Source organism: Podarcis erhardii (genome assembly GCF_964252035.2).
Source record: "Podarcis erhardii genome assembly, chromosome: 1".
NCBI classification, from domain to species: domain Eukaryota; kingdom Metazoa; phylum Chordata; class Lepidosauria; order Squamata; family Lacertidae; genus Podarcis; species Podarcis erhardii.
Window position 1 is genome coordinate 109,219,431 of NC_138497.1, and position 16,314 is coordinate 109,235,744.

At 50.7% G+C, this 16,314-nt stretch overlaps 1 protein-coding gene across 2 annotated transcripts; it reads left to right on the top strand.

The window, feature by feature from the left end:
* Positions 1-6: 6 nt before the first annotated feature.
* On the top strand, positions 7-15,723 carry TBR1 (T-box brain transcription factor 1). Of its 2 annotated transcripts, XM_081871561.1 has the most exons (7): positions 731-1,097; positions 2,363-2,517; positions 3,009-3,130; positions 3,811-3,969; positions 5,365-5,426; positions 8,552-8,632; positions 10,782-15,723. In XM_081871561.1, the coding sequence occupies exons 1-7, from the start codon at positions 772-774 to the stop codon at positions 11,749-11,751; spliced, it is 1,875 nt and encodes a 624-aa protein (XP_081727687.1). In that variant the 5' UTR covers positions 731-771; the 3' UTR covers positions 11,752-15,723. The 2 variants fall into 2 exon arrangements, with proteins under 2 accessions (XP_081727686.1, XP_081727687.1); XM_081871560.1 differs by lacking the exon at positions 8,552-8,632 and having other exon boundaries at positions 7-1,097.
* The last annotated feature ends 591 nt before the right edge of the window (positions 15,724-16,314 follow it).

Consider the following 16,314-nt stretch of genomic DNA (forward strand, 5'->3'; position numbering starts at 1 on the left):
AATCGTGGCTTCAGTTTGGGACCAGCCTTGGGTGGTGGGAGAAGCGTCTCTGGATACCTCGCCGAGGAGGGACCCCAGGATGAGGGCCCGGCGGTGGTGGCCTTAAGAAAGCAAAGAAAAAACCCAAGCACCACCGCCAGGGCTTGCTTTTTTTTGGGGGGGGGGAGGCGGGCAGGCAAATCGAGAGCGCGGGCTGGGTCTGGAGCGATGCAGCTGGAGCATTGTCTGTCGCCTCCGTCGATGATGCTCTCCAAGAAATTTCTCCATGTGAGCGGCGGCGGCGGCGCTTACGCGTCGGGCGGATCCGAGCTTGCCTTGCACGAGCATCCGCACCATCACCATCCGCACCACCACCATCCCGCCGCCGCCGCCGCCATCCTGTCGTCGAGCGCTGACAACCTGGAGAGGAGTTCACCTCTGAAAAAACTCGCCAGGGGGGGGATGACGAATCAGGCCGAGGCAGACAATTTCTCTGACTCCAAAGACCCGCCAGGGGACGCGCAACAGCAGCCACCGCCACAGCAGCCTCAGCCTCCGCAGCAGCAGCAGCAGCGCGCCAAACTCTCGCCCGTCGTCTTGGACGGCGGCGGCGCCGCGGAGCAGTTGCGCCCCTCCTTCGATGGAGCGGCCGCGGCTGCGGCAGCGGCAGCAGCAGCAGCAGCGGCGGCAGCGGCGGCCGCGGCCGATCGCTACCTGCTCTCGTCGCCCGCGGCCGCAGCCGCGTCCAGCGCGCCTCCGGCCGCCGCGTCGGCTCCCCCGACGGCCGCCAGCATGTTCCCCTACCCGGGCCAGCACAACCCGCACGCGGCCGCCTTCTCCATCGCCAGCCCCAGCCGATACATGGCGCACCACCCGGTCATCGCCAACGGAGCCTACAACAGCCTGCTGTCCAACTCGGCCCCGCAGGGCTACCCGGCCGCCGGCTACCCTTACCCTCAGCAGTACGGCCCCTCGTACCAGGGCTCTCCCTTCTATCAGTTCCCCTCGGCGCAAGCCGGGCTTGTCCCGGGAAAGGCGCAGGTCTACCTATGCAACAGGCCGCTCTGGCTGAAGTTCCACCGGCACCAGACCGAGATGATCATAACCAAGCAAGGCAGGTAAGCGGCGGCGCCCGGAGGAGAGCGGGAGCGGCGGGATGGGGTGGCGAGGGTGGGAAAGAAATACCAGCGAGGCGCAAGGCAAAGGCGGCGGGGAGGGTGGAAGGTGGAATAAAAGACGCAAAGGCAAAAACCAAAACAACCCCTTCGAACTCCAAGAACCTTTCCGCTGGAAGAGCTTCCTTAGCTCCAACCGACTTTCCTTCCTTCTTTGAGGTTTGCTCAAAACTTTTCTTGTTCTTCTTTACGCACACGCCTTCTCCGTTTTTCTTTCCTTTTGGACGACGCACCGAATACCAGGAATTCGTCGAGGAGTTCACACCGGCAGCTTTTTCTTTTTATCTTTTTAAGGCCGAAAACAAAAAAACAAAAAAGAAGTGACCTCCTTCTTTCTTTCTTTCTTTTTTTTTTTTTTTACCTTCGGGGCGCTTCTTATTTTAGTGCGCACCTTTTATCGTGCAGACCTCAATTGTTTTCTCCCTCGCTACAAAAATCTTCTATTATTATCATCATCATCATTATTATGTGAGTCTTCATTCTACTTCATTTTTTAGCGGGCGCTGCGCTCCGCTGCCGCTCGTTTCCTCGCTTTCCTCTGGCGACCTGAGAAGCGGCTTGTGCCAAAGAGCGGCTTCTGCCTTAGGGAGCCCGGGAGCCCGGTGGCCAGCAGTTTAGGACAGGAGCAGGACATTTTGCAACCGGGAACGCGCTCGACCGGTTGCATATTTTCCCCGCGCTCCGTCCGGATCAGAAACAGCACGGCCTGAAAGTAAGCTCCACTGAAATCACCGGGATTTGTTTCCGAGCAAATCTATTTCGAAACAAGGGTAGCGACTATTTATTCAAGCCATCGCGGTTCGGACCAGAGTCTGACTGCCTGGTGGCAACCCTGTTTCCTCGGAAGGAGGTCTCGTCCATTTCAGCCGGCTTTACTTGGAAGCGTGCGCTTTAGCCTTGTGGCTTAAGGAGAAATACGCAGAAAGCTGTTATTGCCTTGGGCGCAGGATCCGAGAGGGAGAGAGAAAAGATGGCAAATGTGCTCATTCAAAACTGAGGTTCCGTCCCGGTCCGATGAGGTCCGTTTAGCTACTATAAGGAAACTACAGTCTGCAACTCCCTAAAGCGGAGAGCAAGATCGACGCTGGCTTGGAAGAAATCTAGTGAGAGGTGTGCGTGCTAGGGCATCCAAATGTATTTTAAAAATATTGTTATTGTGATTATTTTTCCTCCATGTGAAATCTCTTTCCTCCCCCTCTTCCAAACAGGCGAATGTTCCCTTTCTTAAGTTTTAACATATCTGGTCTGGATCCCACGGCTCACTACAATATTTTTGTGGATGTCATCCTGGCCGATCCAAACCACTGGAGATTTCAAGGCGGCAAATGGGTGCCTTGCGGCAAAGCGGACACCAATGTACAAGGCGAGTCCTTCCCCAATTAACACGTTCGCTCCCCCCGTCTCTCTCTTCTCCCTCTCCGCATCCACACGCGCGCACGTCGCTTAGGTGAGAAGGCTTAATTGGAGCCTGGCTGGACTGCCTTAGACCGAGGAAGCGACGCCAAGGAGGGCGGGTGGGGTGGGGGATCTGGAAAGCCTGGTGAGGAAAGACAGAGTGGATTTATTCTCTCGTGCGTGTGTGTGTGTGTGTGTGTGTGTGTGTGTGTGTGTGTAGAATGGCTATTTTAATCCTTCCCCGCGTTGAGATTTTTAAAATCAAATAAAGATGAAGCGAAGGGAAGTCGCCGCGGCTCCTGAGCGCTGTCAATTTCCACTGGGGAATTGAATGGAGCCATCTGTGAAGGGCTTGGGGAGGGGGCGCAGGAAAGAGGCGCACCTCGTGTCTTGCTTTCCAAAGTGGTCTCTCTCTCTTGTTGTTTTGTTTTCAAACGTGTCCCTTCTGCCTGCCTTCAGGAAATCGAGTTTATATGCACCCAGACTCCCCCAACACAGGAGCCCACTGGATGCGCCAGGAAATCTCCTTCGGGAAGCTGAAATTGACTAACAATAAAGGCGCCTCGAACAACAACGGGCAGGTCAGTTGTTGCGCCTGAGAGCCAGAGAAAAGGAGGAGGAGGAGGAGGAAAGAGGGACTTTGATTTCTTTTATCCCTTTGCAACCTCGCCCCATGCCGATCTGCAGCTCTGACTTGGGACTGCATTAGAACCCGATCGACTTCTCGCTTGTGGATCCTAAGGGATCTCCGCCACCACCTTCATTCGCTTTCCAGTTGAGCCACCTCACCCACACCCTAAGGGCGGCAGATCATAGCAACCCCGTACCTTCGCCCAATTTCCCCGCTTTTGTAACAGAAGCCGAGTAAGCTGATCTGGTTTCAGTTTCAAAAGAACTGAGCGGATCCACCGAGCCACCGCGAGGGAAAGGAAAAGGCAAATAGGCGGGATCAGGGAGAACAAAGAGGGGTATTGGGAAAAGCGAAGGAATCCGCGGTGGATCTCCGAAGGTTAGCTGGGTAGGTGCGCGAAATTACTAGTGCGATTGAGGGGGGGGGGGTGAGCGGGAAAGAAAGATTTCGGATCAAAGCTTGCTCCTACACTGCTGGGTCCCAGACGCTGCAAGAAGGCTATCGATCCCCGGTGGATCTTGCTTCCCTTTTCTTGTTCCTCTTATTTCCCTTAAAAACAACCGCGGTCAAGCCTGGGCTCTTGTCTCCCGCACCCACCCGCTCCAACCCACCCTTTCTCTCTGCCCGCAGATGGTGGTCTTGCAATCCCTCCACAAGTACCAGCCCCGCTTGCACGTGGTGGAGGTGAACGAGGACGGCACGGAGGACACCAGCCAGCCCGGCAGGGTGCAAACCTTCACCTTTCCGGAGACACAGTTTATCGCTGTCACCGCCTACCAGAACACCGATGTAAAGAGCTTTTTGTCTGTTCGCTCCGAATCCCGCTCTGAATTCGGGACAGAGGCCCGCGGCGGGGAGGGGTTGGCAGGAAAACAGGGAACTCGGAGGTTCGCAGGGCAGCCAGTTCCGCGATTTTCAAATATATATATTATTTTGAAACGCTAAAAATCTTCCCTCGTCCCAAAGTAGGGAGAATAATTAGATGTTCCAAGGAAGTAAAACAAACAAACAAACAAACAAACAAACAAACAAATATCAGCTTTAACAAAACAAATTCCTTCCAGTAGCACCTTAAAGACCAACTAAGTCAGTTCTTGGTATGAGCTTTCGTGTGCATGCACACTTCTTCAGATACACGAAAGCTCATACCAAGAACTGACTTAGTTGGTCTTTAAGGTGCTACTGGAAGGAATTTGTTTTGTTTTGACTATGGCAGACCAACACGGCTACCTATCTGTAACTGGAAATATCAGCTTTAAGAGACTAAAAACAGCTTTCAGCGTTTGTCTCCCTGCATTGGCCACTTGATAAGTATTATGACAATTCTTGTATGTACAGTTTTAAGACACAAACACACATTTGAACTGGCTTTGCCCGTGTCTGTATGCGTAAGAGAAAGCGGTAGGTGTCGTGTTGCTGGGGCGCTTTAGTAAACAGCTTTCATTAGGCTGCAGTCCAACCCCCACTTCCTTGGGATGAAGCCCCATTGTACTCAATGGAACTTGCTTCTGAGTAGACGCGGCTAGGAGGCCGCTGTTCGCGCGTCCACCGGCTCTGCTTGAATGGCTCGGGTTTTTGTTTTCATCTACATCTCGTGCCAGTCTGTTGGGTCCTGGCGCTGTAAATAAAGCACGTGGCTCGAAGTGAGCTGCCTTTGCAGCCCGATCCTGAGCCGAGTTTACTGGGAAGTCGGTCCCCCTGAGTTCAGCGGGGCACTTGCTGAAGTGAGGGAGCCCCAATCCGCGCGCGAAGATAAGTCATTTGAACTGCTGGATCACACCGGTTGAAAAAAAAAGGGAAGTGTAGCGTTTCTAGACTGAGTTGCAAAAATAACTGCATTTGAAAGTTGATTTAGAACATTTTAGCCCCTCAGGGTAATGAAATCATCGGTGGGAGGATATGTACGCGGGTTGGCGTGTTCTTTAGTGCTGCTGATACTATATTATTGCTATGACTATTATTCCCGTTCCTGTTAGGGTGGCAATCCCAAAATGAAACAACAGAATCCCCGCTTTAAATGATGGTGATGTTGGGTGGGTTTTATTTTATTGGATGGTGATGTTGGGTGGGTATTTATTTTATGGTGATGTTGGGTGGGTATTTATTTTATGGTGATGTTGGGTGGGTTTTAGTTTAACTATCCAAGAAAGCACCTCTGACTCTTGCTTTCCCTCCCCTCCACAGATCACACAGCTGAAAATAGATCACAACCCTTTTGCAAAAGGCTTCCGAGATAACTATGACACGTAAGTCAACTGTGGACTTGAGTCTTTTTATTCTCTGCTGGCTAGTAGTAGGAAAATGTTTAGATCGGGGTAGCCTTCTTCACCTCCCTTGAAAAGAACGGCTCCGTTAAATGTTCGTTGCCTTTTTCCGGCTTCCCCAAAGAGGAACTAACCCTGGGCTCCTGGAATCCACTCTGTTTCTCTCCCCACCCCCCTTTGGCGAGGCTGCTGCATAACTAGGACTTTGGGAGTCTTCCGCACCCCTAGCAGGCGCTGGCAGAGTAGGTCGTGCGAATGATGCTCCCAGAAGTGCGCGCAGGTGGGCACACGCAGTTTGGTCGTCCAGCTCATATTTTGGTGCATGACGAAGCGGGGGGGGGGGAGGAGAGGAGTAGGGAGTGCAGGCTCATCTCCTTTGCTTACCCGATTCCCAATTGTAACAGTTGCACTTTGGGAGGCGTGACTTCAGTTCTGTGGGTTTACTCGCAGGAGGGTGCGCTGTGCCTATTGACACAAGACTTGTGAAAGAAGGGACAGGTTACTTGTGCGAAGAAATGGCCCTTTAAACGACCCCGAGTGCTTTGTGTTAGAAATAAATATTGACCTAACTACCTTCGTATCCCGCTCTTCCTCCAGTCGCACAACAACCTTGTGAAGCAGGTTAGGCAAAGGAGATCACGAGAGGGGGCCCGGAGATCTTAGGGAATTCACCGGCTCTGCGTGATCCTAAAGTCTGACTTCAGCCAAATGCAGTGATCGCAAGCTTCCTTTCTAGAGAATAAGTCAATCAAATGGGACTTACTTAGAATCGAAGTAAACGCGCTTGCAGGCGCGCTTTTAAAACCCGAAAAGTTATCACCTGTCTTTAAAACAACACCCCCATCCTCTGACACTCCTTGGATTTTGCTGTCTAAAACAGCTGACTGTAGTCATTGCTTTGAGATTTGGCTGATAGCGGAGTGCCCCTTGTACAGACAAATTGATCAGGTGTGCGACGTATTCATTTCCAAACAAAAGGAGAGGATAAGGAAAGTTCGGCAGACCCAGTACTAGAATTTTATCGAATCAGAAGTTTGCCAAGCAAGACGGTCCCTACTCCCCCCACCCCCACCTAACTACAAGTCAAAAGAAAAGGAGTGGTAACAAAAGCGATAGAAGAAATGGCTACAAAATAGGTGATGCGCTTAGCCAGGTTTTCGAGTTATCCAGAATTTCTCAGCTGGCGGCCCTGAAGAATAGCTTTAGAGTTCGCTTGTTCCCATAGGGACAAAGGCTGCCCCCGGGAGAAGACCTTCGGCTGATGTTTGCTTGTGTCTCTTCCTAGAGCCACCAATTATCCCCAGTTTTGCCTCAAATTGTGAGATGTGCTTTTTTAGACTTTTCGTAAAGCTGTCGGTGATTTCCCAGGCGCCCTGATTTCACCTCTAGGCTTCGCATCAGCGAAATCGATTTTAGAAACAACCTGACTCTTTGCTGCCTCCTGTGACCCCCTCCCCCCCTCTCCAAAAACAGCACCCCCCTTCCTCAAGATCCTGACTCATCCTCGACCTTCCTCCTCTGTCGGGAAGACACCAACCACACGCAGATCTGTGGACTGGTGTTGGTAAAGGGGGCAATGTTGCGAGAGGGGCTGCCATTGCCATTAGACCTTTGGGAAAGGAAAAGCACCATCTGTGCTGGGAGAAGGCCGTCTGGGGCTGATGCTGGAGACCCAAGAGGACCCCATAAGACCAGCAGTGCAGCCCCATGTGTGCGCGCGTGCGTGTTACTCGGGAGTAATTCCCGCTGTGCGCAGTGGGGTTTCTCCCAGGTAAACGTGCAGAGGATGGCAGGCTGATGGAGGCTAGTCACCAGGTGGCCCCGAGGTCCTCAGGGCTGTAGAGGAAAAAAGTATGCTGACCCTGCCTGTGTTCCTTGGGCCTGGATTTTGGAAAGGTTTACCTAGCCTTCCAGACATGTGCTGCAGAAATGTGCCTTGCCTGGGGCCTGAAGGGACCCTTTCCTCGGCTTCTTCGTCCTGCTTCAGTGGCGATTTAGAAGCAACCTTTTTAGCTCGCAATCCACAAACAGCTTCCAAGAGGGAGTGCAAATCCGGATGGGTCAAGTCAATGGGGGAGCTAGCACAGGGCAAGCAACACTGAAGTCACTCTCCAAGGTACTGAAATTTGTTGAAAACAGATGCGGCACCGCTCCTTTCTGGGCGGAACAGGAAGTTCCCTAAAGCCCAAATCTGACCTAGAATGTACAAACAGTTCCCTACATATGGTGAAGAGTATTTGCCACTAAAGGCTTTATTTCCCCTTTCTCCAGGCGCGCAATAGCAATTTCCCGCAGCGGCAGAGGACAACTATTCCTTAACACGCTCCAACCACCCCGCTCTCTCCTCTCCTCCAGCTTACAATGCAGGATTTATTTCGAAAGTTCCTAGAGATTTAAATCTATGCGTAATGTAAACAGCCTCGACCGCAAGGTCATCCAAAGAAACAGGTGGCAAGTTAGCAAGAGTTAATCAGTGCGGGCCCTTCCCTCAATTACGGCGACAGAGTCGTGCACAAAGCCATCATACAGGCGCTACAGCAGCGCGCGGAACTCGGTTCTTGCTGGCTTCCCGCGCTATAGATCTCCTAGTTTTCCGTTGCGCGGCGATCCACCGTTTCTTATTAGCAACCTCGGGAAGAGAATAAAAGGGTGTGATCGTGTGCCTGCCCCCTCAGATGATCGGAGCGGTTGCAATTGAACGCCGCCTGGCTGGTCTCTGCTCGCACAGCCGCTGGCGCTTAGCTCGTTAAGCAGCCTATTCAGGGAACCGCTCAGAGGCTGCCTCGCCTGCTGTTTGCTACAAATGGCCCCGGAGTACCTGTTGCGTGTATTTGGGCCTGCGTCGATTTACCCCACTGGCAGGCTTATTCTTGCAGGACGGGTGGGGTGCCTTGTTTAAAATAAAATGAAAAACCAGTCTTAACCTTTTGCACGCTGTTGGCTTCCTTTTTATGGTAATAAATAAATCTGGCCAGGGAAAAAAAAAAGCCCAGTCTAGTTCTCCCCACCCCACCCGCCCTCTTTTAAAAAGGACGCCTTTTAAAACAAAAGTCGTACGTGTACTTTAGTGAATCTGACGTAATCCAATGTTTCCTTGTCTGGGTTAGTTATCAAGCAGACGAGGACTCAGTTGATTGGATTCTGGGCTCCAAGCCAGGCAGCGATCCTCTTCCTCTCTGGATCTCCAGGTGCGCTGCCTTGTCTGAAGCTCTAGGCTTCTCCTTATCCACGGGGCTCCGTTGATTTAAGGGGTTAGGAATGCTGCCTTTTCGTGGGGTGGTTCCAGGTTATTTTAAGGGTTCTGGGCCCCTTGGGTTTTGTTTAGTTTCTTGGATCCAAGGGGCAGAAATGTAGACTTCCCTTGTGCTAGTTTCTCTCCGCTAAATAACCCCACTGGATCCCCTCTCCCATACATTTGACTGTCCAGTGAAGTTGCTGGATCCAGTGAAGTTGCAGGGACGTCCTGAAATACCGTTTTCTGGAAAGGGAGATTCCTTGCACTGTATAAAATTGTGTTTTGCAGTTAAAAAAAAATTCCCATCGTGATTTGAAGCTCGTAGCTCTTTCGAATGAGAATTGTGATTATCTGGAGTAAGCAGCCCACCCCCCCTTAAGAGTAATCTGGTCACGTCATTTATCTAGTCCCTTCTGACCCTGCAGTTTTCAGCACTGACTCTTCCTGGGCTCCTCTGTCCAGCTGTTGCTTACTGCAATCCTCAGAACTAAATCTCAATGGGGACTTGTTTCTCCACTACCCATGTTTAGGATTGCAGCTTCAGGTTCTCGAATCAAAGGTTTTTGGATTGTTCATTTCATGGATCCTCTGTATTATGACTATAATAGAATAGAAAACCAGGTGCTTTCTTAGAGTTCGTGTAGTCGATGCCTCCTTACTATAATCTCCTGGACCTCCCAAGAATCTACCTCTACCCCAAGCCAATGGTTATAGAACTACTGCCCCTGGATATCTCCTGAGATTTAATCTCTGGTCTCCTTGATTCCCAAGGACACATATTTTGTTCTGCCGATACCTCGCTCAGAGCCTTAGACTTGTCAAGAGTCTAGAGACAAGAGTCTCTAGAGAGGCCCTTATCCAAGGTCCTGAAGATATTGCAGTCTTATTCTCCCTTATTTGTGGTCCTTATCTGCGTAGGACAGCCACTTCCAGATGCTTTGGACTACAACTCTCATCAGCCCTAGGCTGAGGAAGGCTGCCCTAGGAATTATAGCGGTGAACTCCCCCATCCTTCCCAAGACCCTCCTATTATCTCCAGCCCAACAATCATTTACAGGAAATTTGGGGAGTGGGGACCCAATCATTCCAAGATCTGTCCATTGGAACCCAACCGTTTTTGGAACCCAACGGTTCTTAACTGGCCCGAATTCTTCATTTTAGAGCAGAGTCTGGTGTTTGACTTTTTATAACTTAAGAAAGCTCCTGAGCTGCAGTCCCACATATATATTTTTTCTTTTTAAGCCAGATGAGGAGAAATGAGCGTTACCCCCCTCCATTTACTGCTGTGGGACAGAGGTTGATTGTCCTCCCCTTGTTAAAAGGGAGGAGAGTGGCAACCCTAGCACAAAGCCCGCCTGGGAAGTCAGGTTGTCACCTTGCTGCTCTTCTCCTTTATGTGCGTGGTGGGGGTGCGGCTGCAGAGAAACTTGACGCATGCTCAGATGCCTTGACGACTTGATTTACGAGATTAACTTAATCCAGGGATTAGAAACCTGTGAACCCCCCCCCCCCAATTTTCATCAGTGCTGACCAATGGCCATGCTGGCTGGGTCTGATAGGAATTGGGAGTCTTGGAGCACCTGAAGGGCTGCTACCTCCCTAACTACAGGAGGGACACTAGAATCCCATAGGTTGAACACTAGTCATGCATACAATGCTGATCATTAAGACTTCAGAGAGGCCTGCAAATGCCCCCCCCCCTTTAACCACCACAACCCCGTGAGGTAGGCCAGAGGTGCCACGACAGGCATAGGAGCCAACTCCTAGGAGCTGAGGGGTCTTCACCCCCCCAAAAAAAATATTTGAGGGGGCCACTTCCCCAAAGTTGATGAGCTTTGCCATTCAAATGCTGTGCATGCACCATGTTCCCATGATGGATTATGCAGGGTCCTCAATATTTTATTCAAGTTGATACCCCTGACGACAGTGACGCCCAGTGAATTGAGCAAGGATTTGAGCCCCGAAGCGGCTCTATTGACGTTGTTTTTGGGGGGAGGGCGGCGGTTAAAGGGCGGCCACGTTGCTCTGCGTCCTCTCTCCCGCCGACTGACCAGTCACCCACATGTCGCCCTTCCTCCTTCCCGCTCTCCCCTTCCCCTCAGGATCTACACGGGCTGCGACATGGACCGCCTGACCCCGTCGCCCAACGACTCCCCTCGCTCGCAGATCGTGCCGGGCGCCCGCTACGCCATGGCGGCCGCGGCGGCCGGCTCTTTCCTGCAGGACCAGTTCGTCAGCAACTACGCCAAGTCCCGCGGCTTCCACCACCACCACCACCACCACCCGGGGGCCGGCGCGGGAGCCGGCGTGGGCCCCGGAGGGCCGGTTCCGGAGCGGGGGGTGCCTCACCCCAACGGGCTGCTGTCCCCTCAGCAAGCCGAGGAGCCCGGCGCTCCCTCCCCTCAGCGTTGGTTCGTCACGCCCGCCAACAACAGGCTGGACTTCGCCGCCGCAGCGGCAGCCTCGGCCTACGACCCGGCGGGCGATTTGGCGGGAAACGCCGCCACCCTGTTGTCCTACGCGGCGGCCGGAGTCAAGGCGCTCCCGCTGCAGGCCGCCGGCTGCACCGCGCGGCCCCTCAGCTACTACCCGGACCCGTCGGGCTGGGGAGCGCGCAGCCCGCCTCAGTATTGCGCCAAGGCCTTGTCGTGCTGGCCCAACGGCGGCGGAGGCGGAGGGAGCAGCTCCCGCGCGGGGGGCAACCCCTATTTGCCCACAGGGGCCGGCGGCGGCGGCGGCGAGGAGCCTGACAGCCTGGCTCCCCCCGAGCGCTCCCCCTTGGTGGCGCCTCCGCCGCCTCCCCCCTCGGCCGGGCAGCCCCCCGAGGACTCGAAGCCCCCGAAGGACTTGTCCGACTCGAGCTGGATCGAGACGCCGTCGTCCATCAAGTCCATCGACTCGACCGACTCTGGGATTTACGAGCAGGCCAAACGCCGGCGGCTCTCCCCGGCGGGCACGCCGGCCTCCGAGAGCTCCTCGCCGCTCAAGAGCGAGCCCGCCCTGGCGCCCAGGGACTGCGACAAGACCTGCGCCAAGGACATCGGCTACTACGGCTTCTACTCGCACAGCTAGAGAGGCGGCCCTTTACCCCCCCCCACCCCTCACCACACATACATACCCCTCCCCCTCCCCTCAACGGTTCTCCCTTCCCGCCAATTCCTTCCCGCCAAGCTTCGGCGCTTGCGCGAGAGGCTGGGCGCTTAGTTAGGCGCGTCACTCGAGCGCCTCTCTTTCTCCGGGAACCTGCGCACGCGCAGTCAAAGCACCCTCTCTTTCGCTCCCCTTCCGCTTTTTCTCACTCACGCACGCGCGTTAGGGCGCGAGCGGCATGTCGGCGCACGGAACCCACTTTAGCTTCGCATTGGGGGGGTGGATCGGCACCCGCGACGAGAAATCGTTGTTTCTCTCTCTCCATCTCTCTTTCCCATCTGAAGTGGTGTTTTTAATCGCTTCGCCCCTGGAAAAAGCAAAGGGAACATAGGGAACGCTCCCCATCTCCTCCCCCCCATGTTGTTTGTACCCAGGTCCCCAAACTCCTGCAGGGAGAAGTCAGACGTTTCCTTGACCCGTATTAAGTCACTCCACTTAAGGGGTAACTCATTCGGATCAAGGCAACGAGAATCGTGACCCCGTTTAGCCATCTCAACTGGTCCTTGCAGTTGGTTAAGATGGTTAAAGGCTGAGAGTGCGGATCCTAACCTTCATCCTAAAACTGCAGTCCTAGGCATACAGCTTTGTTTGGGAGGAAACGCCTTCCTCGCCGCTCAAGCCTAGGACTATTTTGTTCGGAAGTCAGTACACTGTTCTCATTTGGCTTACTCCCAAGTGACTGCGAACTGGTCTGCATCCTGAGTTAGGATCGCCCTGGCAGTGGTTTGGATACCAACCCGCCCAGGTAACAGTTATTCTGCGGAGCACAATGGGACCTTTTCAGCGCCATGAAAGCTAATTTCTGTTAGGGTTCGCACAGCGCCCTCCAGTTGCTTATCCAAATTTAATGCTTTTAAGGCTGCAATCCTAAGCGTCCTTACTAAGGGTCCTGGTACTTTACTCGGCAAACGCGGCTGAAAACACAGACTTGCCGATGGTTTTGAGTCTGCAGACTAAGCCCACCAGTTTAGCCTATTTCGTAACGTTATTTCGCGCTCTCTCACTGTGAAAGAAAAAGAAAAGGGACTCAAAACTTTCTAGAAGGATGTTAGTGGATTTAGTGGGAAACTTCTTGTCCTTAGTTGAGACATAAATATGCGCATACTTGCCTGTATTTAATATCCTGACAAATTGATTTTTAAATATTAAAAAGGCATCTTCCTCTTTTCTAATGTGAGCTGGAAGCGGATTCCCAAAACAGTGTTAAGGGAATTAAACTACAACAATGAAATGAACACAACTAGGCAGTAATTAAAGTTAATATGAATGGATCCAGAAATTCAGATAACACTTCTGTGGAAGTAAGTTTCGCAGAAAAGGAAAGGACTCGGCGCCTATTACACTTGCATAAGAATGGTGTGTGAATTCCACTTACCTCCGTCTTTCTGGATTGTGGATTGGTGGTTTAATTGGCACCTTAGTCTCAAAGGGGTTAAGAAATTGAGTCCTTTGCGCATGATCCATACTAAACTTAAACACTTTTAACGCCCCGTATGAGATCGTTAAGCGAATATTTCGCACATTCTCAGGGAGATGAAGGGGGGAGTGTAGTGTGTAATTTTGCATGCACTACCATTTTAGGGGAATTTGAATTCAAGTATACGTGGCTAATTGCTACAATTTCGCAGCTGAGAAGTTATGTGACGATCGACCGTATGCTTATTTAGAAGCAGAGCCTACTGTGAATTTGCAGTGGAGCCCTATCGAATTTATAGGACTGCAATATTGGTGGGAGATGCATAATAACTTCTTTGGGAGCGATCTAGTCACGTTTACAGCGCAATCCTAGTTATACTTACTCGGGTGTAAATTTCACTCCCCCCCCCTTTATGGAGGTGCATAGGCTGCAAAGAATAATTCGCTTAAATCCCTCTAATTGAAATCAATGGGGCTCTTTAGTTCACGATCCTATGTGCACTTACTTGGAAGTAAGACCCATTGAATTTAGCGATATTTCCTTTCGTGTAACTACGCATAGGATGTGGATGGATGGATCTAAAGTGTGCCTACAACCCATCTATTCTCTGTTGCAGAAGTTGCACTCGGATCATGAACGGGTTGACTAGTAAATCCCACCGATTTCCAGAGTTTTCTCCGATTCTGTATCACTAGGATCGCAGTTTGCAAAGCGTTATGTGCACAGGTGGCCAAATCACAACAATGCCAACCACCACCAAATGTATAATACTAATTATCAAAAGTATCAATGGGGCTTCCTTTCACATAGTGAGTGCAGTCTCGAAACAATTGTTAGGTGCTTTCAAGCCTCGTTTAATAAATCAATGGGTCTAACAGCAGCCAGAGCCTATACTCTATTCCTTAGAAAGCAGCAGTGCAGTCTTATACGGTGCCTATCCAGAAATAAGTCCCAAGGAGGTCAATGAAACCTACTTTCGGGCAAGTGTGTATGTATAGGATTATAGCCGGCAAATTCCTCTTCAGTGCAAAGCATTCTAACTCCGTAATAAGCATGTTTAGGATTGCAGCATTTATAAACAGCTCCGGATTTCAATCTTGAGCGCGCTTCTCCCCGAATTTCTTTTGCTGGGCATGTTTAGGACTACGGTACTGGAAATAAAGATTAAGAACACGATTCAGCTCAAGGCTATTGTTTTGCACACCCTTACACGGGAGCAAATGTTTATTTGAAATCGGTGGGATTTCTGTCTTGTAGCGATGGATATGAGTGTGCTGTAAATTAAATCAACTGTTTAACATCCAGTTGATTCTAATGCGCGGGGAGGGGCGAGTTAAGCATGTGATTACTGGCTAAGAATGTGCTTAACTCTGTCAGTGAAATCTTTGGGATCTACGGCGTAATCCAACGCCTGGACATAAACCCTATTAAGATTTTAGTTTGTTTAGGCAGCGCTTTATAAGTGTGAGCACTCCTTCAAGAAAAGTTAGCTCAGATTAAGACCGATCTAAATGCCCACTTTTCAAGCAGACGATCAGTGAATGAATGGGGGGATTCGTTGCAAACTTATCCCACTGATCCTCTTGATTTTAATCCATATTTACATGCACCACTATTCTTTTCTCCGTCTGCCTCCTCTGCCTGCTCTTCCTCCCGAGTCCATTGCTGGTTCGCCTAGAGAGGCCATTCAATTTCCCTTCCTCTCTCTCTCCATTCTCGTCGTCCCCTCAACCCGCTCCAGTTGATTTCTATTGCTGTAAATCTTTGTAATGAACAAGCTACAACCGATAATAGACGACTGACTTGTTGGTACCCATAGTGTAGTCCAGTGAAGATGACTTCGTGAGCTGTACATTTTAAAATTGCATTTAGTTTGGATTTTTTTAAAATTTTAATTTAATTTATATTTTTAATGGAAAAGTAAGTACCTGAAAACAGCCTTCCTGGGGAATAATAGACTAGGTGGTGCCAGTTAAGAGTGGTTTTCTTTTATTTTAAAAGAAAAAATCCTGTTAATTCGAGCATTTAATACCTGACCGAGTCCCACCCACCCACCTAAGACCCTTGTTGATGTAGAGTAGCCAGTCTTCGAATTTTTGTGTAGGAAATCTATACCTTTTTTTAAAATATGGGGGTGGGAAGGGAAAGAACCTTGAAATATGCATCAGGCAAAATTATGTACTTTAGATTTCAATCGACAGAGGGGCGGGAAAAGTTCCCAAATAGAAATTCAGGGTTTTAACCGTGTGTATATTTTTTTGCTCTTCTGTAAATGATTGTTGTGATTTTTTTTAAAAAAAACAAGCAAACAAAAAAGGAAAGAAAACAAAAACAATATTTGTTCCTGTTATGTCTGTGCACTTGAATACTTATTTCTACAAGTTGCGAACTCCACTGGAAAAAAAATGTTTTGGTTTTTCGCCCGTTTGTATTGTCTGTGTATACAACAAGCATAATAAAACCTGGCAAAACGTTAAGACGGTCTTTGAACACAACACGCTGCCCTTTTAGGAAATTTTGGCAAGTCGAGCAAGGAAAGGTGTAGTAAAGGCGTCCGATCTCTGCTCCCCTCAAGTTGTTTCCTATTCCACCTCCGGCCTCTTTTTCGACATCGAAAATTAACTTGTTTTTGTCCTTCTCACTTCTACAGTCTCAGTTTTACGTGCTGCTTCTTGGGCAAATAGCTTGGTTTCCTGCCCCGCCGCGCAAGTACTTTTTCCTGCAGTTAGGAAAAGAGTGGTGGGGTTTGATATGAATCAGGGGAAAGTATGATTCCGATGTTGCTGCCGGATGTTTTGTTTTCTTGTCTTTAAATAGAATGCCAGGAGCCATTGAACTCAGTTGCCATTGGCTCCATCCAGCAGGATGCAGTTTTTGTTGGTGGGGTAAAGCTGCTTGGATAAGAGAGCGTGGTGGAAAGGTTGTTAGTGAGCAATCTGTCTCGGTTTTTCCTTCTATATCCCACTGGTTGGAAGCAGTTTCGTTCTTTTAGACTTCTTCCACCCTTTTCTTATGCTAGAGACACGGCCGACTCCTCTGGCTCAAAAGTCTCTCCGCCCAAGGCGCTA